Raw genomic sequence first — 27,718 nt, forward strand, 5'->3', positions numbered from 1 at the left:
AAATTATTTTACTGATATTTTCAGTCAAATTATGAAATCACATCCTATTTTCCAATGTATATTCTACCCTGTTTCACAGTGCTAATGTATTTACCTTCATTTTTCTTGATGGTAAAATTCGGATTGTTGACCATTTCTGGAAGAAGGCTGTATAAGAAATAATGTCCGTTTTTGGGCTCATCTTTGTCCGTGGCACTCACTGTTTGAATGACCTGTAACATAAAACTGGACGTCAGCACTTCTGATGACATCAGAGGGCTTGCTCTGCCTTTAAAAGCTGAGTGACATTCCTTTAGTAGAGTGATACTTGGGTCCAAGGAATATTTTTCAGTTTTCTAAGTTGTTATGGATGGTTCACACCAAGAATAAGGAGAAACATTCATCACTTTAAAACCTAGCTTTGATAAGCTGATGAAAATTAGGGTCATTACTTTTGTGTCCATTTGGTATCTGTGGCTTGAAATGGCAAATTTAAGGGTATTTGAAAATTCCACTGGGCAATTACAGGCTCCTTTCCACTTTGAGTATGTACGGGCTTCAAGAATGAAATCTGCAGTTGTTACAGTGACTGTAGTGTGGCTCTCGGGAGGATGTTGGAGGTAAAGTACTTAAATCTTGAATCCTCACAACTCCTCTTTCATTTTACTCATTAGGTTACAAGTGTTTGCAAATAGAATGTTCCTCGGCACAAACATCACTGCCACAAACCTTTCTGAAGAGTTGCATCTCTTCCCTCCCAATAATGAATACTGTTTTTAAAGCTAGCAGATAACACATGCAAACAATGCTTTGGAGTGTATCCTGAGATGAATAAATTATAGGGATTAGAAGAATTACCGCCGTGCAGAGAACTGTTTGGATAGATACACATACTCAGAATTGGTGCCAGTTGAATGTGCTTATTTCATTTGCAAAGCTGCATTAACTTAGTGCGAAGTTGTTCCTTGGGATGTCAGAGAATTAGCTTAATACTTCATATTTATGAGTCTGTGATATTAATAACTTCCATATGAAACACTGGGCAACAGCTAATGTAGTAAAAATTATAGCTTAAATTACTACCGTAAATAGTTACAACATAATTTCTACCAAAAAAAATGCCTATGAAGCATGACAGTCAAGGGTATAATCAGATTTACCATAAAAAATTAACAGGGAAATACTCTCAGGTTTGTGAAATTTAGAGAATTATGATGCCTAATGTTGTGTCAGTTTAAACAATTATGTGCCACTGAACTATGTCAGTGTCATTAAAGAGAAAAAAATGGATCACTTCTTTGTGAGAAAGAGACATCATTGCCTTGTAACTTATCACCTAAATAAGATATCACCACAATTTAAGAACATTTTCAATAGCTGTGAAGTTTTGCATTGTTATCACCCACATGCTATACGATAAGCAGTGCATCAAGGTTATTTGGGGCATAAATGAAATAACTTCTCTCATTTTCTATTTCTCCATTTTTGTAAATGGAACATATTCCTACTTTGTAGGTGTTTTACTCTTGTTAAAGACCTTGTGAAATGTCTTATAATTGTACTTAGCTTTAGTAACAATATAACAAAAAATAGCACAAAATATAAGTCATGGTGGAGACAGTGAGATAGGCATTAAGTTGATGGACTCTGAAATACAGCTGCCTTGACAGAAGTCATAGCCTTATCCCTTACTCATTGCATGAAATGGAGGGATTTACTTAACTCTTTGAAACTCAGTATTCCTAAATTTTAAATAAAAGAATACTTTTCTCATAGGGTCGTTTTAATTCTTTATGTAAATTCATGTCAATCTGTTAATACAGTGTCTGGTTCCTAGTAACTGTTCAATGAGTATTAGTCATCATCATTATTATTTATTATTATTTGTTAAGGTCACTACCATTTATGCATGACATAGCACATTGATAAGTGTAACAACTTAGATGTTACACAAACGGGCCTCGCTTTCATCAGATTAGGTGGGAAAGCAATTATATTTACTATATCTAAACAGCTAGCATATTTGCCTTGACATTTAGGTGCAGAGAGATTCCTTGGGCTTCTAGTTTTATAAAGAAGAAAGACTTAAAGTACAAGGGAAAAAACTGTGAAATACAGATGAATCTTTTATAGACAACCTACATGTACAAATATTTAACAATAATTTGACAAGAGCCTTCTTTTAGGCAGTTATGAAGAACAAAGGGGGAAAAGTTACTTGTGAGCACATGTAGCATCGTCTTCTCCCTTTACCCAGTTTTGTTTCAAAAAGACTTCTAGGGCTTCCCTGGTGGCGCAGTGGTTGAGAGTCCGCCTGCCGATGCAGGGGACGCGGGTTCGGGCCCCAGTCCGGGAGGATCCCACATGCCGCGGAGCGGCTGGGCCCGTGAGCCATGGCCGCTAAGCCTGCATGTCCGGAGCCTGTGCTCCGCAGCGGGAGAGGCCACAGCAGTGAGACGCCCGTGTACTGCAAAAAAAAAAAAAAAAAAAAACAAAAAAAAAAAAACGACTTCTATTCCCAAGTGCACCTGTTGAAGAAATCATTCCTGAAGTGTGTGAGCACATGTGAAGAAAAAGAGCAAACAAAGAAAGGATGTCTCCACAGTGGCTGTATCAATTTACATTCCCACCAACAGTGCAAGAGGGTTCCCTTTTCTCCACACCCTCTCCAGCATTTATTGTTTGTAGATTTTTTGATGATGGCCATTCTGACCGGTGTGGAGGTTCCTTAAAAAACTAAAAATAGAACTACTGTATGACCCAGCAATCCCACTACTGGGCATATATCCTGAGAAAACCATAATTCAAAAGAGTCATGTACCAAAATGTTCATTGCAGCTCTATTTACAATAGCCAGGACATGGAAGCAACCTAAGTGTCCATCGACAGATGAATGGATAAAGAAGATGTGGCACATATATACAATGGAATATTACTCAGCCATAAAAAGGAACAAAACGGAGTTATTTGTAGTGAGGTGGATGGACCTAGAGACTGTCATACAGAGTGAAGTAAGTCGGAAAGAGAAAAACAAATACCGTATGCTAAGACATATATATGGAATCTAAGGGAAAAAAAAAGGGACATGAAGAACCTAGGGGCAAGATGGGAATAAAGACACAGACCTACTAGAGAATGGACTTGAGGATATGGGGAGGGGGAAGGGTAAGCTGTGACAAAGCGAGAGAGCGGCATGGACATATATACACTACCAAACGTAAAATAGATAGCTAGTGGGAAGCAGCCGCATAGCACAGGGAGATCAGCTCGGTGCTTTGTGACCACCTAGAGGGGTGGGATAGGGAGGGAGGGAGACGCAAGAGGGAAGAGATATGGGAACATATGTATAGCTGATTCACTTTGTTACAAAGCAGAAACTAACACACCATTGTAAAGCAATTATACTCCAATAAAGATATTTTTAAAAAACACATGAAAAGATGCTCAACAACGCTAAAAAAAAAAAAAAAAGGATGTCTTGTATTCTGGGGTGGGAATCATTTGTAACTAAGAGCATTCTTCACGTGTACTTAATGGATAGAGCTCCTACAAGCAATACCATTTCTAAGTCATCTGCATGAAAAAGACTCATACGTGCTGGCGAGTGAATCTACATGTTACGCTCTCACAACCAAAAGAAAAGAGTCAATAATTTAGCTTACCTGAAGTAAATGAGTATAATTACCTGTCATACCACATCTCAGAAGTTTGGTCTAAATATTACATCTGCAATAAATATTTTTTGCACCATTTATTTAAGTCAGGAAATCTGTTAGACATGCAATTTCTGAGCTTGCTGAACCAAAAAGTCTTGGGACAGGGCCTAGAAATCTGCATTTTAAAGTCTTGTAGGTGATTCTGATGCATGCTTAAGTCTGGGATCCACTCTTTTGAGTCAAGGGAGAAGATTGGTGTCCATAGGTCTCTTATTACTGTTCATTAGAAGAGTTTGTACTGTCAAGTTTACACCAAAATCAGTGCATGATGTGTTGGGAAAAAAGTGATGAAATGGTGAATCTTTAAATTAACTTCCAAATATCCTATGAACTAGCTATGGTTAAGACTTTGGTTTAAACCATTTTTGACACTTCATTTTATTTTAATGCAATGGCCACTGTCTGATCATTTTCTCTGAGAGTAGATGCCTGGTAGATCACTTGAAGGACTTTATGCTATTAAAATGCGTTAAGTTACCCATATTTAAAAGGTTGAAATTTTCATTGATGTAATAACGTCTGAACACATTTGGCTTTAAACAACAGAAGAAAAAGAATAGATTTATTCAAGGAAGTGCACCTCCACACAAGCAGATTTTATAGGTACACTGAGTTGATGGCAAATGAAAACTGCATGCATTTCCCACTGTGAGCTACTTTGACATCAGCTGATTTTTAAGTAATTGGACAACTATTTCATGAAAATGATATAAAAATTTCTGAAGGGGTCATAGATTTTTAATAGTAAATATATAGCATTTAGCTTAAATATTTTCCTTTCTAGCAATAAAGTTAGGATGCAGTTGAAAAATCTAATGCTTGATAACTTATTGTGGATTAATTTCAAGGGAAGGTAAAAGCTAATATACTTCTCTATCAGAAAAACAAAGCATATCTGAGATCGGGCATAAGGCAATGAATTTCAAGGCCATACTTGAATTTCCATGGGAGCAGACTCTGATCTATTTCTTGAGAGTACTGATTTGAAATCAAATGACCTTTCTAAACCTCAGTAAAACTGAAAAGAAATTTTTTTTCAGAACTGTCGGCCATATCATAATTCTCTTTTTAAAAAAACTATTCATTGTTTATCAATAATGCTAAACCTTAGATCGCTTTAATTAATATAGTTTATTAAACATTATTTTAGATTTTTATAGTAACTCAAAAGAAGTTAATAGTAGTAGGTTTCACTGTCATTATTAACTTTTCAAAAGGCAAGCCGCCAACAAACACATTTCTGATTATCTGATCTGTTGACAGCCTTAAAACTCTCTTGGAATCTATTAGAATATCCCGTGAGTTCCTGTAGTTATTGTTCATTGATTTGTTCTTAGATGATGAGTTGGGTTTTCCCCCCCCTCACTTCTATTAGAACAGTGTCTGGCACATAGTAGCTTTTTAATAAGTATTGTCTAAATGAATGGATGAATAAATAATCGTGTCAGGCATGTTTTAGCATCACCACTAATTCTTATGTAACTTTGAGAGGTAGGTATGAAGAGACTTATCAGAACGCTAGCGCATCAAAGACATTGTAACATCTGATCCCAAGTAAATTAGGTAACAAACTCCCTACATCTTCCTGCTCCGCATGTCAGACTGCCTCAAAATCTTGTTGGCATTCATATCTTCCGCACGTGTACTTCAGTTAAATTGGGGCTTAGACTTCCAATATTTTGGAGAGTGCATAAAGATGAACTTATCCATTCTTGACATTTATGTTCTTTGCTTTATGGATATTAAGGTTCCCTTTTGATTTCGAAGGTGGTGGAAAGAGAGTGAGTGAGGAGACATCAAAGGCAGTACAGCATAGTTTTTGGTTTTCTATTCATTCTTTTGCCTATTATTGATAGTTTATTTCTGGTTACCAATGTAAACGTTCCTGAAATACTAGCTTCTATTTCTTAGAGCAGTAGTTTTCAACTTGAGGAAGGAAAAGATGATACATGAAAGTAAAATTGTATGAAATCATTTATATATACACATATATGAAGGAAAAGTCCAGAGCTTTTATCAGATTATCAATGGTGTCCATAACTGAAGGGAACAAAACAAAATAGACTAAGAGCCATCCCCTGAAAGAGCGGTCTTTGCAAATACAAATTTTGTCTACAAGAGAAATCAAGTTATACCAATGATAACTAATTGAAAAAGGAGGACATACAGGAATTTGAGGAAACTATATGAAAACCCACATGACCCAATTATCCTCAGTTATTTCAAAACTGTGTAACATAGTTCAAATTGAACACTGCTCATATCCATTTAATGGACAATTCCTGGATACTTTTTTTATAATTTGGAAGGCAATCCAGTTTCTATCAAGATTTTTCTTTTCCTCCCCAAAGTGTTGTCCCATGTCACATTTCTTTGCATGAATATGTCTTTGTCTTTAAAAAGTATTAGGTGGCTATTTAGAGCATGTATCTTAGAGGTCTGACCTATAGAAAATACAACAGGAGAATGTAGATTAGATTGTATATGTTTCTTTTAAACACTAAGTGAAGTCCTCAGTCCTCTTGGTAGACATCTGGGGCCTGTGCCTTCATTCATCCACCACAGAACTTCTGACATTTTCCTCAGTTTCGTTCTTTTTCATTCCCTTTCCCTTTACTGTACTAAGTTAAGGTAAAATGATACAAAGCAAGGACTCTTAAAGGATGTATTTATACAAAGTTTGAATTTTCCAGTTTCTCCTGTTTCTTATTTTCTTTTGCTTGTCTCTGCATATTTCATCTGTATTTTGTGCATCTCTGAAATGATCAATATTTTTGAAAAATTACTCCATCACTTGCTGTGCTTTGAAAACCTCATTAGTAAAGTCCACAGTTTTTAACATAATTTAGAAGTCTCACCTGCCTTTTTAGTCTTATCTCCTCTCCATCTTCCACTACACAACTTCACAGGAATATTTCCTGATGCCTCATTAATATCATAAACATTACTTCCTAGGCTGAAAAATGCATCCTATTGTTTATTCTTCTTAAGCAAGATTTTTCCAGCTGGCTTCCATTTGCCACTAGTTGTATAGTGTTCTCTGAAGGAAATTCAAAAGATCTTACAATCAACTATGTTTGATAAATGCCCAAGACCATTTGGTTCTAGCCCTTTGGGGATTCATATGTATTTATAAATGCAAGGGGATCTTACAGTGAAACAAAACCAGTAGAAGATAATGTTCTTTAATTTCGTTTAATACAGTGGTTCCCAATCTTATTGGGAAAAACATGCACACACACACCCCCAGACACACCACACACCATACCATATACTGACATGCTATACCCTAAAAGTGTTTCTCAGGCTGTCACTTTAAGACACGCTACCCTCTAGAATATGAGTCTTAAAGGCCCGGAGACCTCTTTAATCTCCTTTTGAAGGTGTTGTATCTACATAGCTTGGTGGTTATAGCACTAATTCCATTTGCATCTCTGCCCTTCCAACAGTACATCAGCTTCTCTTGGTACCAGATCTTACCCAATTTATGTCACTAACACAAAGCCTAATAAGACTAAAACCTCCTAATAGCTAGTGTCATTTTTACTTTCTTGAAAAAGACGTGCTCATCACCATGGCTTCCATGAACAAATAAAAACAAGCATACACGTGTGCATACCATGCTTCCATCTAAATTGTTATATACTAACTTGTAGGTTGAAAATAAAATGAAGAGAGAACATCAGTCAGTAACAACCCAAGATTTGTAAATAATCCTTTATACCATTGTTTTTTCTGTGGATCATCAATCCTAATATTTAGGTGAAGGGCCAGAGTAAAGCATGTGGATTTGGAATCATGCAAGAGGTTCAGTCAAAGCATATAGAGGCTGCAAACATGACTTCAAAAAAGATTTAGATTGTATGTGTTCCTGTAAGTTGATTCTGCTGTACTTTAAAAAATAATAATTATATTAGCCCACAAATTCATATGGGGAGGAATGAAGTACAAGCCCTTTCTTTACTCTTGACAAATACACTTGTAAATTTTCAGAGGAAGAGTTATTCCAATACAGGGAAATAGACTTGTCCTCTTTTATACTGACCCATTTAGGCATTGTTTATAGTGTTTTGCTCCAAATCAAGGATCATAAATATATAACAATAAGAGCAATAAAAACAACAAAGACAATACTAATAAAGTATTTTGCTTTTGAAACTATGAAACTAGTTAAAATATATACTAGTAATAATTACAATTATTTATTGAGCACTTGATATTGAGCTAGATATTTCTAAAATGTGAGAGTTTAAACTAACAGCAGTTAAAACCCAAGGTCACAAAACTAGTAAATGACAGAGCTGTGACTCAGACTTAGATTGTGCTAGTTTCAAACCTTCAAAAATTCCGAGTTTTTAAAAACTTTTTTGCCTTTTTTTTTTAGCTTTTCCCCCTCTGTCAAAATTGCACTCTAAAAGTTACACTTCTATTAATGACTCTCTTGAAATTTTTTTTTACATGTGAATTCCTCAAATATTGTTTTATACATCCCACTAATCTGCCTTCCCCTTACTTCACCTAAAGTAAAATGAAAATCATATTTTATGCATTTTGTTGAGGCCATCAATTTCATCTGTTCTAAAATGAATCCTGTCTCTCTCTTGTGTATGCAGATAGATCCTGAAAGATGCCCTCCGGCAGGAAAGTTAAAATTAAGTCTCCTATATTTATTGTTTCATGAGTGTTATAAAATGCCATAATTTCATTTCATTGTTTCACATTTATTAGAAAAAGACCAATAGAAACTAAAAATATACATAAATATGGTAGCAAACTCATTTATTGCTGCTATTTATCAAAGGATAATTCTACTTTTCTTATTATGTGGAATGCTTTGGAATAGAGTGTGTTATTGATCACAGGAGTTTTTTTTTTTTTTTCTTTTGAAAAGTGCTCACTCTTGATCAGAATCTTATTCTCATTACTATTTTTCTAAAAAGTGTGTCACACAGGCAATGGAATTTCAAAGTCTGCTCCTTGGGAAGCATTGTGAAATCCTAGAAAGTACAGGGACTGGGGCACCTCCAAGAATAGACTTTGAAGCCCATCTTTCCTACTTTTCATGGCCTTAGTTAAGACCCTTAGTCTTTTATCAGCCTCAGCCCCCATATCTGTAAAATGTCATTGCAACACCAAACTCCCAGAACGGTGATGTTGATTGCATGTTAGATGTCTGTATGTATTATTTCATTCATGGAAGCGTGCAGCCTTCCCAGTCACCTCTCTCCACCTCCACTGCCAGCACCTTAGGCCAGGCTACCATTATCTTTTGCAATTACAACCTTCTAGATGCTCTTCGTGTTTAATTGCAGGTGCACGCGTCTGCATGTGTGTATGTGTGTGTATGGATTTTATTCAAACATAATACTCTTTTTGTCCAATTTCATTCTTGCTTATTACACTCGTATTACAGTTGCTTATTACTCTTATTATACTCAGCCACAGATGTCTTCAATTTTTCAAACAAACCAAGGTTTTTCTCCCTTCAGGGTCTTTGCACAAGCTTATTCTGTTGGCTAGAAGGCTCGTTTCCACTTCTTGTATGACTACCCTTTCTCATTTTTGTTCAGTTTCAGCCTAAATGATATCCCTTTAAAAAGTAACTTTCTTTACAACACTACATAAAGTAGATCTCTGCTTTTTATTCGTTCTCTTCTGTCTACACTGTGTAGTTTTCTTCAACTCCGTTTTCAAAATTTATATTATTGACTCATTCTGTGTTTTTTTATTATCCCTCTTCCTCATTCAGTTCCATTGGAGAGAACACTTTTTTTGTTCTTTTCATTGTCTCCCCAGGTCATATTACAATACTTAGCATCTTGTAGATACACAATAAATACTGTTCAATAAATAAATGAATGATTTTTCATTTGTGCACTCTGTGTCTGTGAATAAAACAAGTGTTTCCATGGTAATATCTGAGAAACTAATTATTGAAATATTTGTCACTGCTAAATCAGAATCATGACTAAAATTTTGTGGATATCCATTACTACATGACAAGCATTGGCTAGATACATATCTGTAAGTACGGGCTATTATCTTTTCTGACCTGTGATATTCCCATGATAAGCAAACTTTATATTGCTGCAGTATTGGTCAGAGATAGAAGGGATTAAAAGAGATAAACCAAAGTATGTTTTTAACCCAGACCTAATTAACCTGATGCTAAATAGAACATCTCGACTTCTATAGATGGTGAAGAAGCTCAAATTATGCTCCAGTAGATTTATTTATAGTAACAGGGGAAGCTCCTTCCTGAAGGAAAAATAGCTGAAGAGGTCGGTTGCTAACTAATTCTCAAACAATAAATATTCTCTGAGACTAAACAAGAGACCTTGAGTCACCCCTGGAAACACAATATTTTCAGTTCAGTCCCTGTGTCAGTGAACCATCTGGAGCACATTACCCTAATTCTGTATGTATGGTAAGCAAGAGGTAAGCACCTGAAATCGTAGAAAGACCCTACTGAGGAGACAAGATGTGGAACAGAGTTATGGAAGGCCCTCTGTCCAACACTGATCACTGATGTTCTCTATTTCTCTTTCACGTTTGGTTTTGAGTATGGTGTTATCATAGTGAAGGAAGATACTGGTTTCTCCTGAAGGAGCTGTTACCTGGTCCTCCACCCATCCCACCAGAGTACCATTCTCTTCAGACAGAACCTGGTTTATCCCCAGCTGACTCCTTTTCAGCACTTGATAGATGTTTCCTATCTCTGGTGGAATGTGTCTTTTCATTAAGATAGTTCCATTTCCTCTCATCTCTTCAACCTCCTTTCTGCCCAGAGGATTTGAGGTATTTTCTTGCAATTCTAGCACATCTAATTTTCTCACGTGCCTACCAGAGGGAAAACGCTATGAGGGAAAAAGACCGAAGTTTGTCTGCCACTAAATCCCCAGTACCCAGCCAAGTCTTGGCATACAGTTTGTGTTCGACAAATATCTACTGTCTGGTCAAAACCTATCATCCTATTAGACACATGAACTTTCAGATATATTGCCTTCTAATTTTGAAATCCTCAACCCATACGCTCATTTCTGCTTTGGCCATTAAAGAGGAGCAAGTGGAGAGAATCTTTTTATTCATCCTGTTAAACTGAGGGCCAGGTAATTTGTAGATGATTCTATCATGGCATTATTGAATTGGAGACTAAAGGTATATACGTCACCTTATAACTTTTAACTTAAGATAAATTACCTGTAACTATTGGGGGAAAATTGTTTTAAATAAAAGTAACTAGCCATCAGAAAATACCACATCAACATCTAATTTTGAAGTGGAGGGATTATTTAAAAGGATTCTAATCAAAAGGGATTCCCGTTGATTTTTTATAATATTGACTGTGAACTCTCTTTGTCATGGGTGGTTGTTACTCTCTTAAGGGAACCAATTCAAGAAAATGTCATCTTTTACTTCAGAATTGTGGGAGGGTGGGAGGAAGAGACAGGACTTCCAGTTCTACTTTCAAAGTACACCTATTCCAATTTAACACAGATGTACCATGACCTAGAGATCTATCTTAGAGGAAGATGGCCTCCCTTCTTTCTTTTTCTTTTCTTTCTTTTTTTTTTTTTGGACTCTTTGTTTAAATGAGTCCAGCGGAAAAGAGTCAAGTGCAGTAGAATTCTCTACGTTCATGTTGATACTGGTTTTCATTTTGTGAGATGTTTTAAAGAACTCTTTACAAAGCCTCACTCAATCCAGAAGATTTTCTACGGATTGAGTTTTTTTAATGGCTTGTGCTTGCTTATTGCTAATGATTTTCAGCTGCATCATCTCCCAGGAAGCTGACCCCCTCGAGTTTAGCCTTAAATCCATATCTTCCAGGCAAACTAGACATTTCAAAGCCACCTGCACTCCTTTCTCTGAGGCTGTTATAAAGCAGATATTAATTGTTGAAAAATATTGAGATGACTATGAATGTAGTGCTAATTCAGTCTTTGACATTTGTTTTGCATGAATGTGATAATGAATATTCTAATTTCAAAGTGAGTCAGCCATTTGTATGGTATTATGAGACATGATTGAAAGTGTATCTATGTTGAACTTATATAAGTGAACACTATTTAGTGTGGATAACAAAAATGAATTTGGGAGAATGTTAAATATAAAAATGAGATACTTGAGCTATTAAAAGTGACTTAGGAATGATATAATGAATCAAACATGAGTTCTGACTAGCACAAAGGATTCAAGGAATTCAGGAGCTATTTGAACAACTGCGTGTGTTATCAACCAGTCAGCCATATGTCCAAAAATTATGCTGAACAAAGATCTGATTATCTTCATGTAAATATGAACTCTAATAAACATGCCTAAATAGATACATTTGAGGATAAGATAGTGCAGTGGACACACACAACATAAACATTTTTTCAGAGAATGAGTCATTCATGTTGATTTGCAAAAATCATAAAACAAAGAATCAACTTTTTTTTTTTATTTTGATCTTGCATAGGAAAGGGGATGAAACAATGCATTTTTTTCGGAGGATAAAAACTGCTGAGGAATCATTAAAACCTTGGAAACAGTCAAAATCCACAGGGTAAACCTCCAGATTCCAGGAGGTCCAAAGGCATGCATGTCAATATCACAAGTGAAGCCAATGTGTAATTTTTGAAATATCAATGCCATTGACTCTCTGAACTTGTGTGACGAGTTTTGCATGAACCGTGGAGTTTTACTTAAACTCTAAAGCCTTTGACAGTTTCTCTGTGGTCAAAAATGTCTGGCTTATAACTCTGTGATTGGCTACATTACCCCAGCAACAATCTGGCCCACACAACCATATCCTTGAAACTGACCTGCATATATTTTGATCAGACTCTGTCCACCAACTGCATTCACCAACTTAGCTAAATGATATTTGCTGCCAAGTATATATACACTCCATCCTCAAAGGATCACAAATAAAAATACTCAAAAGATAAGACCGATAGAGGGCAATTCGACATGATGAAACTAAGAAACATTGAAACTAATGTTAGAATATTATTTTTAAAAAGAGGTCGGTCACCTTTGGCATATGACTGCTGAAGGTGAATGTTTTGATTATAACGACACTTATGATGTCTAAGTGTTTAAAATTACTCAATTTTATTATTAGAATTTTAGCTTTTACTTTGTATGTGTGCACATGTATGTGTATCTTTTTTTGGTAGATGGAAACAATGCCAATCCTTCAGATACAGGAGAGCAGTCTAGGGGAAAATGCCCACTGTTTTATAGGAGAGTAGCAACTTGATCTTTTGTAAGAGTTAAATAAAAGTATAGAGCCACAGTTCTATTCCTTTCTTAGGTGGAAGAAATCTGACTCTTGTCAGGTAAACTGCTCGGCAAATAGTAAGTTGAATTCCTAACACCCACGTGAGGGACAAGAATAGTTGGATTAACAACTCCAGTGTCATGCTGTCAGCTGCTGTTTATTTAAATTAAAATGTCACCATCCAGAAATAAATTAGGAAGTTGAAAAACGATAAATTTCTTTAACATACAGTACTTTGGCACCTTGTTAAAATAAGTCTATTACATTTGTGTTTTTTAGAACTTTACATAGACTATTTCCATTTTGACATTCAGAGTATAGCAGGTTTTGTTTTCGTTCTTCTTTCTTAACTCTCTCCCTCCTTCCTCCCTCCCCCTTCCTTCCTTCCTCTCTCCCCGTCTCTCTCTCTGTGTCTGCATTGTCCTATCTAAGCTACATAAGACAGTTTAAAAGAAAAAGAGTTCCATCAATACACATCAATACACAATTATCAGATGCTTTACTTGCATGTCTAAAACATGTTGTTCACATTATGTCTATCTAAATGCAGCTACACCTTTACAGATTTAAAAATTCACTTCCTGCAAGTGGTCTTCCTAGGGTTCCAATGTTATGTGTTATTTCTACATTTGATATGAAACAAACATGCCTTCCCATGGGCTCTTCCCTCACTTCCCGTCATTTGAAGGTTAAAATTTTGGCCCCATCACTCTAAGACCTCCCCTGTGATCATCCATACCCCGAGATATTTTAAGGTAGTTTCTTGGCTCGGGGTTCATGGCACAGCAGGTCATTCCGTTTCAGGAGCCAATTTGGTCATAAGTAGGAAGAGAATGAACATCTCTGAGAGAAGAATACTCCCTCTCTGTCCCCGTTTGGATGTTTCTTGCCTATGACTTTGCAGACTGTGAATGATGCAAGTGTACCCTATAATGCAGGTTAATCAAATATGAGACAGTTGTATACAAACATATTCAGCATTAACAACATGGAGATATTTACTTGGCCGGGTTTTCCATTTTCACATAAAAATGCCTCATATTCGGATGCGAATTCAGGGGCGTTGTCATTGACATCCAGCACTTTAATAGCAACAGGTACTCGGGATATCTGACTGTGGTTCCCTATGGGAAGGAAAAAATAACATCAGCATTGAGGATATTGCATTTTAATGTGCAATTCAACGTTCTTCTTGAAAGCTTGTGTGTCTGTTTCAACTTCCCTTAATTAGGGTGTTTTCAACATGGTGATTATGGAATCTGACCATTCAGCTAGGAAAAATAGCAAGTGCTTGGCTGCTTAAAAATATAAATTATTATTCCAAACACCATTTGCTGGAGCTTAGCTTGATAAAGACCATCTCTGAATAAATTAAAAGAGGTGTCCTTGATGAAGAAAGCTTTATTTTATTGATAAAGCCCATTGTACAAAAGAAAAGAATGCTGTATTGCAACAAAGATTTATCTCTTTCTTTATCTTGGGTAGACAGCCCATTTCTGCACTATTACTTGTTCGACTGACTGTATATTAAAGATGAACATCAAAACCTGAAAAAAGGCTAGAACCAAATCAGTTGTTGAGAAGGTATCTTTAATACTGATAAAAGGGATAATCTTAAAGAAAGGGAATCATATCTTTTATGAATTTTATTTTTTATTCAAAATTGACCTTGGGATCTTTTTGAGTAAGATAAGCCCAGGTTATTTTAATATGTCATTTTCATAAAGATTTTCATCAGTGTAAACAGATAATAATCTTTTAATCTTTCCAGGTCAATTCCAGTAGCACAGACCTTAATCCTTAAGTCCTTAAATTTAAAAAATTATACACACACACACACACGTGCACACACACGCATACACACACAAATATGCATGCACAGAAATCTGGCCCATTAATACCCTGCTGACTTGGCCCACGTGATGATTTTTCATTTCTAATAAATGCAGTACCACTCGACTCTGTACCATGCAATAATCTTTTGATCGCTTGTAAATTATACAGAATGCATTGAAAATGGCCAATTATTTATTTGTGTTTCTGTGGCACTGAATATTTATAAGCAAGCTAGGAGGGGAAAAATCTTTGGCTTTTGAGTATGAAGAAACAGACTTGTATTTGATATATCGGACTCTTCTTTTTGACAATTGGTTAAATTCAGACCTCTGAAACCTTCAAATACTCATTTTTTTCATTACATATAAAAGTGTTTTAAAGCACATGCCAAATAATCATAGCCATGTTACAATTTTATAGTTGGTTAACCCCACTGGCAATGCTACAAGATTGGAATTTAACTACCATGGCTATTCTCCAATATTCTAATTTGATTAACTATGGATGGATGAGTATTATCCTTTGGAATTCCAACCACCTCAGTAATGGAACAAAATCTCAATTCCCAAAAATCACACCAGTGGCTTTAAATGCCCTTTTTCTTTTACCTAATATGTCCTTTTTCTTTTACTGTCTTATGTCTAATGAGTTAATTCATTCCCATTCAGAGAGGAGGCATGCAGCTCCCTAGTTTCAATGGAAGGGAAAATTTTAAAAAGTGTAACACATGACTCTGAGGACAAGAAACTTACATTTTACCCTTTATCTACTTGAATCAGGTAGATAAATGAGTTATAAGGTATTTGAAATAAGGTCTGATTATGTCCTTAAAGATTTACATCTCTTTTCTAGTCTGACCATGAGCTGAACAGCAGCTGCTGAAGAGTAAAAGGGAATCCAGTGTTTGCAGGAAACAAATGTTTGGAGCCCCATCTTTGCCTCCCACTACCAATATGACTCTGAACATGTTATTTAAGCTCATTTTATTCCTGAGGACACTGAAACTCAAGACCTTGACACCTTATTTACAGAACTATTACACACATTATGTAAGAAGAATTAGAAGTGCCCAGATCATATTGGGCACATAGTCAAGTGTATCTTAGACTTTACCTTTTATAACTGGAAACATCAGCACCGTGCATATTCAGTGTGCACTATGTACAGTGCAAGATATTTCACAGAATCATCTCATTCAGTCCTTACTGAAGAGCTGTGTAACAGGTAATGTGATCCCCATGTTGTGGATTACTGACGTGGAGACTGATATTCACAGGGCTCTATGCCTTTACCAATATGACTCAAACATTAACTCCAAGACTCCAAAATGTAGTTTTGGCCTTCCAAACATGAGTCATTTTCACAGTATTATATTGTTGAAGTTTAAAACAAAGTATATTTGCTTGTTGTTTGTTTACTGGTAAGGTCACTAATCACTGCCATTTCCCCAAGAATGCTTATAGGCTTGTTATAAATTTTTATTTCAAGTTTGACCACTCTTTGAAGTTTGAGTACAAATATAAAAAAATCAAGCTGGATAAATCTAATGGGTTGTACCACGACTGATATTCTCAGAATTGCACTAATAATCTGCAAGCCTCTCTGAGAAACTGAACAATTTAAATTCCATATTTTTCCTCATACTTCGCTTTTGCCCAAGGTCTCTTTAGTTGATTGATTTTATTTTGTGATTCTCTGTATTTCAACTCTAAGGACTATTGATTAGTTAGTTACATAACATTCATTTCTTCCGTGCCACATCTTAGACCAACTCTTGTGTATATAAGTGATTAGAGGAGCCTTCTATTACGTTTTACTCTCGTTAAGCATTCAGTTCATAGACAATGATCAACATAAACTTGAACAGTGAATAATAGATGCATTGTCTTCGAAAACTGCAGGTACAAGAAAAAGCCGTCGTACTCTTCAAACACGATTTTGTTCTTGGGGAAGTGAAGAAAATGCTGAGCTTACTGAGTTAGAGTCACTGAAGATGGTTGATTGGGCCAAGTTTACGAAATATGATATTCTTTGTCTTCCCTCTTTCTCATGCCTTGCGCACATACACACACACGCCACAGGCAAACATGCATATACAGATTTTACTCTCACTATTTTGGCAAAAGGATAATTATGCCAGGGCACATGTTCTTAACTTCTCTCTTTTCTTAATCTCACAGTTTTAATAAACTGCAATTATCTCTTAGATCTAGATGGCCAGCAGGTGGTAATACTCAAGCATAGAGGCTAGAGAATCTCCGTGAGCTTCTTTCTGGGATAACTTTCAACATTAAAGTAAAGTAATATATGCTTTCTCTTATTGTAAGATCTGGGACAGGGTGGTGGTTAACTATCCAGGGGCCCAGATCCCTAGAATAATACCATCTAATCTTTTTCTGTTGTTAGAAGTAATGTAGGTTTGGGAGCTATCACTTAATACTGTTAGAAGATCACGAGCATAGGGGCTATATCATATGATCACTGGCGAGTCACTGAAATATTTTTTGATGAGATTTACAATTTCAAAAGCTAGCATAAAGCTTACTGACAAGAGAAGTTATGGTTTGTTTTAATTTTGTTTTCTTAAGCAAATGAATCTCAGACATTTACTTTATTTCTTGAAACTGCTAAATCAAGGAGAAAAAACAATAAAATATAATCAAACAATAAACTGGTACCATATATCCCCAAAATATCCCCAAAATGTGTTATCATTATCTGTATTAAATGAACATGCACAATTGAAATTATTTCAACTTATAATTCTTGACACAAGTGTCATATTTAAATGCTGAAGATTCACTTTTATCTAAATTAATGAAGTGATGGGAGTTCAAAATTTAAAGATATTACAGAGCAATAAAATTAATTAGATAAGCTTCTAAGGAAATTATTCATGTCCTTTGTGACTGGCCCCAAAATGTTTGCCTTTCATCTGATACACAAACATTAAATATAAAGATATTATAATTAGAAACTTGATTAGCATTCGTTAAAGATTAATTTTCTAAACACAGGAGATGTGACAAAGTGGTCTGGAAGGAAAAGCCCATTTCAATTGGCCACAGAAGTTGACTGTTTTCACATAATGATGGAAAAAAGGCTGAAATGGCACCTACTATAAACAACTCCTTGACTTCTACCATTTGAATAGTAGTGACTTCCTGTCACCTCTCTGTCACATAGCCTCATGAATTGCCCGTTAATTTTGCCCTTTTATAATCAAAGGTAATGGAATACTGCCAAGTCTGCGTTACTTGGGAATTTGCTTCTAACTAGTTTCCACGAGCTGCTGTTTTTGCAGGCATCGATTGAAATAAACAGCCTCTCCTTTTCAGGCTATAAGAGAGAAAATTGATTTGACAAATTTAGATATACTGGTGGGTTCAATAAATAATTCTTGAGCCTTCTACGAGTGGAAGGGTGGAAGGCATGAGCAGTAAATTACAGTCAACGGGGGGAATGCAAAATAGTGAATTTATAATTGAATAGGGATGAGAGGAATGCTGAAAGTTTATAAAACAGGAAGATTCTAACTGAATATATGATTGATAGAAAAGATAGCAACTTAGGAAATTTAAAATGAAACTGATGGGAATTTCAAAGAAGGTCTTGGAAAATAATTTCAGTCGTGAATTTAGGCTCTCTGGTGACTAAAGATAAAACTTTTTGATGTACATTTTGCCCATAAATGGTGTGATAATTTCTAAATCATTAGTTATGGTTTATTAATTCATAGATTATTAGCATAGAAACAAGGTGGAATATAATTAACCAGTGGACACCAGGGTAGAAAATCTGTTGGGACTTTTAAAAAAATTTTATTGGACAAATATATATCACTTATATGTGGAATCTAATAAAAAATGGTACAAATGAACTTGTTTACAAAATAGAAGACTCACAGATGTAGAAACCAATCTTATGGTTACTGGGGGGAAAGGGATAAATTGGGAGATTGGGATTGACATATACACACTACTATATAAAATAGATAACTAATAAGGACCTACTGTACAGCACAGGGAACTCTACTCAATATTCTCTACAAAAATATTCTGGAATGTTTTTGATAGGTTTTTCTCTTTACAGTATTATTTTTATGTGTTACCCTTTCACTAACATGGCAACTGTATTGATGCACCAGTTAAAACACAATCTATTATCTCCCTCAAATACATACCAAGAAATTTCAACATCAAGGGAGCAGTTGACCACCATAATTTTAATAATTTTTCATTATATGATTGTGAAAATTCCAGCAAGCCAGGCTGTAAAGAGAAGTCATTCTATTTTACTCCTTAAAAATCTCAGTCATATTTAGATTAGTTTAGAATTAAATGAGAACTTTAATCAGAGGGTGTCTCTGGTATCAAATGAACAAAGCTTGTAAGGCATAGTTTTTGTATTAACCAAGTAGTAGCTCTCTCAAGAAAGGTAGAGAAACGCTTTCTCTCACTGTGCAAGTTGTGGACTTAGACATATTTGAAAGTGCCTTAAACTCTTTGGAGAAAATGACTCTTAAATGGCGACTTCAGTTTAAGTGCTCACTGACCCCTGTCTGTTTTCCCTACTGACTACAAAAATGCATGCTGTCTGGCTCCAGCATTTTCAAATGCTCTCTAAATAGGGAGAAAATGTGTAGGTCTCTTATTTATTACATTCATCTTAAGTGAACCTGGACGTAGTGGAATCCTTGGCAAGACCTCACTCCACCTTTTCCTACTCTCTACAGTGAACCCTCAGTATCCTTTTTCCAGCTCACAAAAGTTGAAGTCCTAAAGAATAAGGTAGGCACATTTATGGTTGTTAAATTCTATGGGAAAAAATTTTAGAGCCATTGAAGTTAGGACTGATGTTATGAACCTCTTAGGTACTATTTATTTATTAAATATAAGGCTTTAAAACAGTCATGTTCTAAATAAAGGCAACATTAATGGCAGTTTATAAATGAAAAACTAGTACTAATGGGAATGGAGCTATTACATTTCCCATTTTTTTATTAATATGTTATATAATATTACCTACTGTAAAATAAATTTATTTATTTATTTTTTGGCTGCGTTGGGTCTTCGTTACTGTGTGTGGGCTTTCTCTAGTTGTGGTGAGCAGGGGCTTCTCTTCGTTGCAGTGCACGGGCTTCTCATTGCAGTGGCTTCTCTTGCTGCGGGCATGGGCTCTAAGCACACAGGCTTCAGTAGTTGTGGCATGCGGGCTCAGTGTTGTGGCTTGTGGGCTCTAGAGTGCAGGCTTAGTTGCTCCGCGGCATGTGGGATCCTCCTGGACCAGGGCTCGAACCCGTGTCCCCTGCATTGGCAGGAGGATTCTTAACCGCTGCACCACCAGGGAAGTCCAATATTACCTACTTTTAGTTCTTTTTTTAAAAAATTTAAGCACTTACTAGTTTTATTTTATTTTAATATACTAAACACTTTAACTTAAAATTGATAAATATGCATTATTTGCCAAACTTTTTCCCAAGACCTTTTCTTTGACAATAAGTCTGCTTCTAGAGTTCTGAGTTAAATTTACATAAACCAGTAATTCATGGCTTATGATTTCCAAGTATTTTTTCTAATTAAGGTAATATTGGCTTAGAACATCATATAAGTTTCATGTGTACAACATTACGGTTCAACTTCTGTATACACTACTGTGCTTACTAAGATACTTTTAATTCTTTATGTATGCTTACCAATTTGTTTCCTTTAGTTGTCTACATTTTTTGTTTTGTGTGTATGTGTGTATGCATACATGGTTTTTACGTGTTCATTTTTGTTTTGTTTTATGAACACCTCTCTTTTCTACTGTGTACTACTGTTGCTGAATTTGTGACTGGAAAATACTGACTCCCTCCTTTCGCAGCCCTAAGTGCATGTTTAAATCCTTTTTATACATCTCATCTTGCTCCATACTGTAAGAGGCGAGGAAACAAAATGCCGTAGTAAGTTTATTATTCCTTATGATCCCTTTGGTAATCTAAGTCTTTGCAAAATCTCTAATTCTACTCTGCCAACAAAAATTGCATTATGCTTCTATTACTATATCTTCAGTGTTTTTCTCCCCTAATTATTTCAAATAGGATTGATTCAAAATTATTGGAACTGAATTTCTTGGTATTACTCTTACAATGCAATTCAGTTTAAATCCCTTATATATTAGAATCTTAATAAAGGAGACTCACACTTTCAGAGGAATATAGATTTATGTAATATTGAGTTTAAATGCTCATTCAACACCAGCTTAGAATAACATTTGTGCCCCTAATACATGCATACACATACACGCACACACAAACACAGACACACTTTATTAGGGAAGAAAACTAATATTGTAAACTACCCAGCATGTATTGTGTGATCTGTTATGTACTATTTCTTTGAGGTTTGTTGGGTGTGATCTGTTATGTACTATTTCTTTGAGGTTTGTTGGGTTACTGTGAAGACGTTATTTTCTTAAATGGGAATATGATTTCAGGCTATGTAAGACTGAAATTTATATGTTACATATCAGAGTAGGGAGTAAAGAACATCCAGTGCACCTAGAAATCATGTGGACTCTAGTCACCTTGCCCATATTTACTCAAAGCCAAGAAGTGATAAAGCTGAAATATTAATCCAGGGCAGTTTTCTCAACAAGTGGGAAAAAAAAAAACAAAAAACCACAGAAACAAACAAAACTGATTATTCCCCACAGGCTCTCTTCAGCATAGCACTCGTAAAACATAACCTTAAAATATATTTTTAAGATGGATCACTTCCCAAACAATACAATATCCTAATAAATTAATAACCTCAAAAGAAAGGTTTGATGATTCCATTAACATGGAATTTTTATTAGTGAATTTATTTTTAGAAATATAATTTTCATATTTTTAATTTTTTGGGCAACTCCTCACATTTTCTTGTGTGAGATCAACTTTTGTAGAAGTAAGCCATGAAAACAATAAAGTGTATACACCTTATGGTTTTATTCCAGTGTATTTTTATAAAATGAACATACCCATGTAACTATCACTCAGGTCAAGATATAACCAGCATCCCCAAAGCTTCCCATGTACCCCTTCTCAGTCATTATGCCCTTCAAGGTAACCTCTACTCTGTTTCTTAACACTGTATTAGTGTGCCTTCTTCAGAACTTTATAAAAACTGAAATAACATAAAGAACACACTTTTGTATCTGACTTCTTTAGCTCAATATAGTATTTGTAAATTCATTAATGTGGTTGTAGGCAGCTGTCGTTCATTCTTTTCCACTGTTTGGGAAAGAATTTCATTGTATACGTATACCACCATTTATTCATTCTCTTACTGGTGGATATTTGGGTTGTTTCAGTTTCATGCTATTCTGAAAAGTGCTGCTATAAATATTTTTGTGTATTTCTGTTGGTGTACAAATACGTGAATTCCGTTATGTTACATACTTAGGAATAGAATGAAAGATTATAGAATATGGCTCCTTTCAATTTTAGCATATGCTTCCAAATATGTTTTCTAATGTGGATGTGCCAGTTTACACTCTGACCAGCAATGTATAAGAGTTCAAGTTGCTGCATGTCTTCAAGAACACTTGGAAAAGCCAGTTATTTATTATTTGTTTTTCATTTTAGTCATTGCTGAGGTGTACAGTTATGTTTCAGTTTGATTTTATTTTAATATCTTGATGATTTGATGCTAAGGACATATTATGCTTACTGGCCACTTGGATATCTTCTTTTGTGAAGAACCTGTTCAAGTTTTTGCCATGTTTTAATTGGTTGTCTATGTTTTTCTAATTGACATGCATATTATATATTAAGGATACGTGTCCTTTGCTAGATATGAGTGTCACAATACCTTTCCCTACTCTGTGGCTTAATTTTTCACTCTTAATAGTAACTTTTGATGAACACAGATTCTTAACTTAAAGCTGAATTCATCAGTTTTTGCTCGTATTAACTTTAACACTTGTTGCAACTGATTTGTTAATTATTTGCATAATCCAGAATTTGAAAATTCTGTTATTTTTAGAAGGTATATTATTTTTTTCACATTTACATCTCTGATCTCCCTGAAGATTACTAAAATTGACGTTCTGAGTTAGAGGCCAAGGTTCAGTTTCATCCACTCATGGATATCCAATTCACTGTCAACTTTATTGTAAGTTCACCTATGCTATCTTTGTCATTGAGTTGAGTATTTTTGTACAGGCTTGTTCCCGGAATTTTCTGTTCTATTTTTCTGTCTTTATGCTCATACAATCCTCTTTTAATAACTCTTTATGATAGATCTTCATATATTATCATGAATATGGTAAGATCAACAATTTTTCTTTTAAAAGAAAAATTTTTTAAATTTTTCCCTTTAAATTTCTTTACACGTTTTAGTATTATTTGTCAAATTGTGGGCACACACACACACACACACACACATAGCTGTTGGAAGTTTGATTGATATTGCAAAGATTCTACAGATAAATTTAAAGCGGATTGACATCTTTTACATTTGAATCTCCAAATCATGAACTATGTATATACTTCATTTATTTATATCTTCCTTAATTTCTCTCAGTAATGTTCTATAGTTTACTATTTAGAAGTTTTGTATGTCATTCATTAGATTTTTTTTTTTTTTTTTTTTTTTTTGTGGTATATGGGCCTCTCCCATTGCGGAGCACAGGCTCCGGACGCGCAGGCTCAGCAGCCATGGCTCACGGGCCCAGCCGCTCCACAGCATGTGGGATCTTCCTGGACTGGGGCACGAACCCATGTCCCCTGCATTGGCAGGCGGACTCCCAACCACTGCGCCACCAGGGAAGCCCCATTCATTAGATTTTGTTACTATTTAATTGTAGTCTTTTTACTATTATAAGTAGTATATTTATTTTCTGAGTATTGTTAAAAATATGATTATTTTATAACTAACAATCATGCAGACTTTCTTCATTATTGATAATAGTTTAACTTAGATTTTTTTTTCCCTTTTTATGTACTCAATCATGTTGTCTATGAGTAGTGACAACTTTATTTCTTCTTTCCGATATTTATACTTTAATTTCTTACCTGTATCTTACTGTACTGGTTAAAACCTTCAGTGTAATTAATTGAATAAAAGTAGCAATAGTACACAACCTACCTCATTTCCAATCTCAGGGAGAAACCTTTCAATATTTTACCATTAGGTTTGATATCTGCTATTATTTTTTTGGTAACTATCCTTTATCAAATTAAGTTTTCTTCTATTTCTAGTGTGCAAAGAGCTTTTTCAGGAAGAAGAGATGAAGATATAACATTTTCTGCATCTGCTGAGAATGATCATACGTTTTTTCTCTTTTCTTTCCTCAGGATTTTAATTTACATTAATAGATTTTCAGATGTTATCATCTGTCCTTGTATTCCCTGGGTGTAATATTATATTTTTATATTAACAGTTTTGATTTGCTAAGATATTACTTAGGATTTTGTTTATGAGACGCAGGCTGTTAATTCTCCTTTCTTTCTTGTAATATTCTTGTTGGGTTTTAGCATTAAGATTATTCTGGCTTTGTGACATAAGGTGGAAACTGCTCCCTCTTTTACTTCTCTCTGATAAAGTATCTGTCATGTTCATTTGGGCATGACAATTTATGTGTTAAGAGTTAGTAATTGTGAATTCAATTTATTCAATAGAGAAAATGATAGACATATTATCTATGCCAGTTTGCACTGACTGCATTTTTCAACTTACTAGGCTGTCTCATATACATTTTAATCCTTATTCCATAAATATGTTAATAATGTCCAGCTATTGTTTTTTAACATCTATAGAATCTGTAATGAAGTCCCCTTTGTAATATTTTTTTCCATGCCCCCTGCAGTGAAAGCACGGAGTCCTAACCACTGGACTGCTGGCAATTCCCTGTCACTTCTAATACTGGCAACTTGTACCTTTTCTAATTTTTCTTCCAAGATTTTTATCAACTTTATCTTTGCACATAAAGAGGTTTTGGCTTTGTTGAATTTCAGGACTGTATATTTGTGTTCAATTTCACTATATTCTACCCTATATTTATTTTCACCTCGCAACTAGTTTTTAATTTTCTCTTCACTTTTAGCCTTTTTGAAGTGGATGCCCAGATAATTGATTTTTAGCATTTCTTCTTTTCTAATATAGCCATTTAAGGCTAATTTCTCTTTAGGCACTGTGTTAGCTGTATTCCACAGGTTTTGTCATGTCATTATTTTGTTATCATTCATTTTTTTAATGTGCTAATTCCCTTTGTGATTTTATTGTTTTCCATGGATCATTTAGAGACATATGGCTTAATTTCCAATACTTGGGGATCATTTCAGGGCCTTTAGTGATTTATTTCTAGCTTAATTCCACTGTGTTAAGAAAGCATACTCTGAGTGCTCAGACTTGATTTATGGCCCAATTTGGCCATGTTGGGTAAATGTTTCAAGTGTGTTTGACAATAATAGTATTTTTGTAATTTTTGAGTGCAGTGTTTTAGGCAAGTTGACAGTCATGCTATTCAAACACTTTCTACCCTTACTCATTTTTTGTCTACTTATTTGATTAGTAGAGTTGTAGGTTAAAATTTTCATCTACAAGTGTTGACTTGTCTATTTATCCCTTTGCTTCTGTCAATTTTTTGCTTTATGTACTTGACAAACATCTTATTACGTACATACAAATTTAGAATTTTTATATCTTGCTGCTGAATTTAATCATTTATCATTATGAAAAATTTATTTTTGGTAATATTTCTTTTTAGTCTATACCTGAACCATTTTGGTTTTAATTTGCATAGATCTTCTTTCAGTTGTTTCAGTCTTTAAGTGTTCTTATATTTAAGGTTTATTTCTGATAAAAAACATGATTTGAAAATTGATTGATTGCTTTTTTCCTAGTCTGACAAATGTCTTTTAATTGAATTGAAGTATGTAGCTTATTTACAATTAATGTGATTGTTTATTTATCTGGGTTGTAATTTCTTCTTGTACTTTAAAATTTTCTTCATCAGTTCTTTCTCATTTTTCCTCTTTTCTATTTTTTTGGGGATTCATAATTTTCAATTCTTTTATTTCCCCCAACTAATAGGCTAATGGGGGAAATTAAAGAATTAAAACTTATGAATCCAAAAAAAGATAGAAAAGCAGGATTAGCCTATTAGTTACATAGTCTTCTATTAATATTATTTTAGTGGTAACCTTAAATATATTTGTATATATGTCACTGACTTATTAGAATATGCCTTAGAGTAATGCTTCAAACATTTTATGTACAATGAAAGGATATATATAATGCATAATTGTTTATGCCATTTTGTTACCATTTTCCTGTATCTAGGTTTTCATTTTGGAAATCAGATATGAAAATGTGTTATCTTCCTTCAGATAGAGTTTGATTTTCTCCTCACAGGAAGGTCTGTATAGATGGATCATCTCAATACTATTAAGGCTGGATTTCAGAATTTATGAGGGCTGATTTAATTTCTGGTTTTTCCTTATTTCTAGAGCCCACCCTTTCTATTAAATTGCAAAAAAAAAAAGTTTTTTTTTTCGCTTTTTGCCTCTTAGCACACGCTCTCTCATAGCCTTGAAATCCTCTGACTCCTGCACATGTTAAGATTTGGTAAGTGCATCATGGGAAAAATCCATCCATGATGCTCTGATGTCTTCTTTTCAATTACCTCCTCACTGTAGACTTGGCCTCTCCATTTCTGGATACCTCTGTAGCCCTGACCTACAGCTTTTGTCTCCACAGTCTCACGAGACACTCAAACTCCAGGTCACTGATTTCTGCTTGGTTTCTATGCCCTCTGAATCACTTAAAGTCCTGAAGGAAATAAGCAGTGCTAAATTTAGGAGTCACTTCAGTTTGTTTCCTTTCTTTCTGGTATCTTGGCTTCTTAAGTACCGGCTGCCTTCAAATACCATTTTTTTCTCTAATTTTGTAGTTATTCTCACTGGGGGAATTAGTTGGGTATAAGCTACCACCATAGACATAAGAAAAATACATAATTACCCCTATCCCATTGTGGGATAGTATGTTCATTGTTTTCCCAAGAAATTTAAACTGTAAATCACCCCACACTTATGGAACAATGGCCAAAATATTACTATAAAATGACGTAATCCTCCATGAGTTATTGCCCAGCAGAATTCACGTATGGTAATTAAGATTGTGTTATCCTTAGTTAATGCTCTGACTACAAAGCCAGACCAATCTCTTGAGATTCCTTTCCTCAGTCTATGCTTTGGCCTCAAAAATTATGCATTTATTGTGACAGTGAACCAAGATGTATATACCATAATGAGTGACAAAAACCAAAACAAATACATAACTCAAGATAAATGATTAGCAGAGGTGGTAGAAATGACTGCAGTGCAAGCCACCCCCTCAGTGTCAAGTACCTGATAATAAAATGGATGATGCTGATTTATTCCCAGATGTTAATATTAAAAGGGTTGAATATATGTGAATGTAGACGTAGATATACATAGTTGTATCCATATGTCACTACTTCCTCCAACTGCATTTGTATCCACAAAATCATCTGTGTATCAATGCATACTAGAAAGGCAACTAGACACAGAATATTATGTATTCTTTTAATAAAATTTGAAAAGATACATTGGGTGAAATATGTAAATCTATAAGTAATAGGTAGCACTAGGTGTTTTTATAATTGTATTTAGAGAGGCAATGCAGAGCACCTATATATAATGGTATTGTGCGGCTCAGAACGTCTGTCTGTAAACCAATCTCTCTCTCTTTTTCTCTCTCTTTTGTTTTAGATAAAAGTTAGGTGCTAGCTGCAAAAAACTTCAAAACTACCTACTCTGTTAAAGGAAGGTTAATAAGCTCTTCATGGGCCCAGTAAATCTATCATGCATATTTGCAACGGAGAGCAACAGAGATGCTGACAAGGACACCAAGTATCAAGCTTACTTCAA

General features: G+C 34.9%; 1 protein-coding gene across 1 annotated transcript in view; it reads right to left on the reverse strand.

The window, feature by feature from the left end:
* Positions 1–27,718, reverse strand: part of CDH8 (cadherin 8) — a 369,599-nt gene that overhangs the window by 56,331 nt on the left and 285,550 nt on the right. The window contains exons 8-9 of the mRNA XM_065898690.1: positions 13,966–14,087; positions 95–212 (exon numbers count right to left, since the gene is read on the reverse strand). Coding sequence (XP_065754762.1) covers positions 95–212; positions 13,966–14,087 — 240 coding nt within the window. The remainder of the gene's footprint in view (positions 1–94; positions 213–13,965; positions 14,088–27,718) is intronic.

The sequence above is a fragment of the Phocoena phocoena genome, chromosome 20 (assembly GCF_963924675.1).
Source record: "Phocoena phocoena chromosome 20, mPhoPho1.1, whole genome shotgun sequence".
NCBI lineage: Eukaryota > Metazoa > Chordata > Mammalia > Artiodactyla > Phocoenidae > Phocoena > Phocoena phocoena.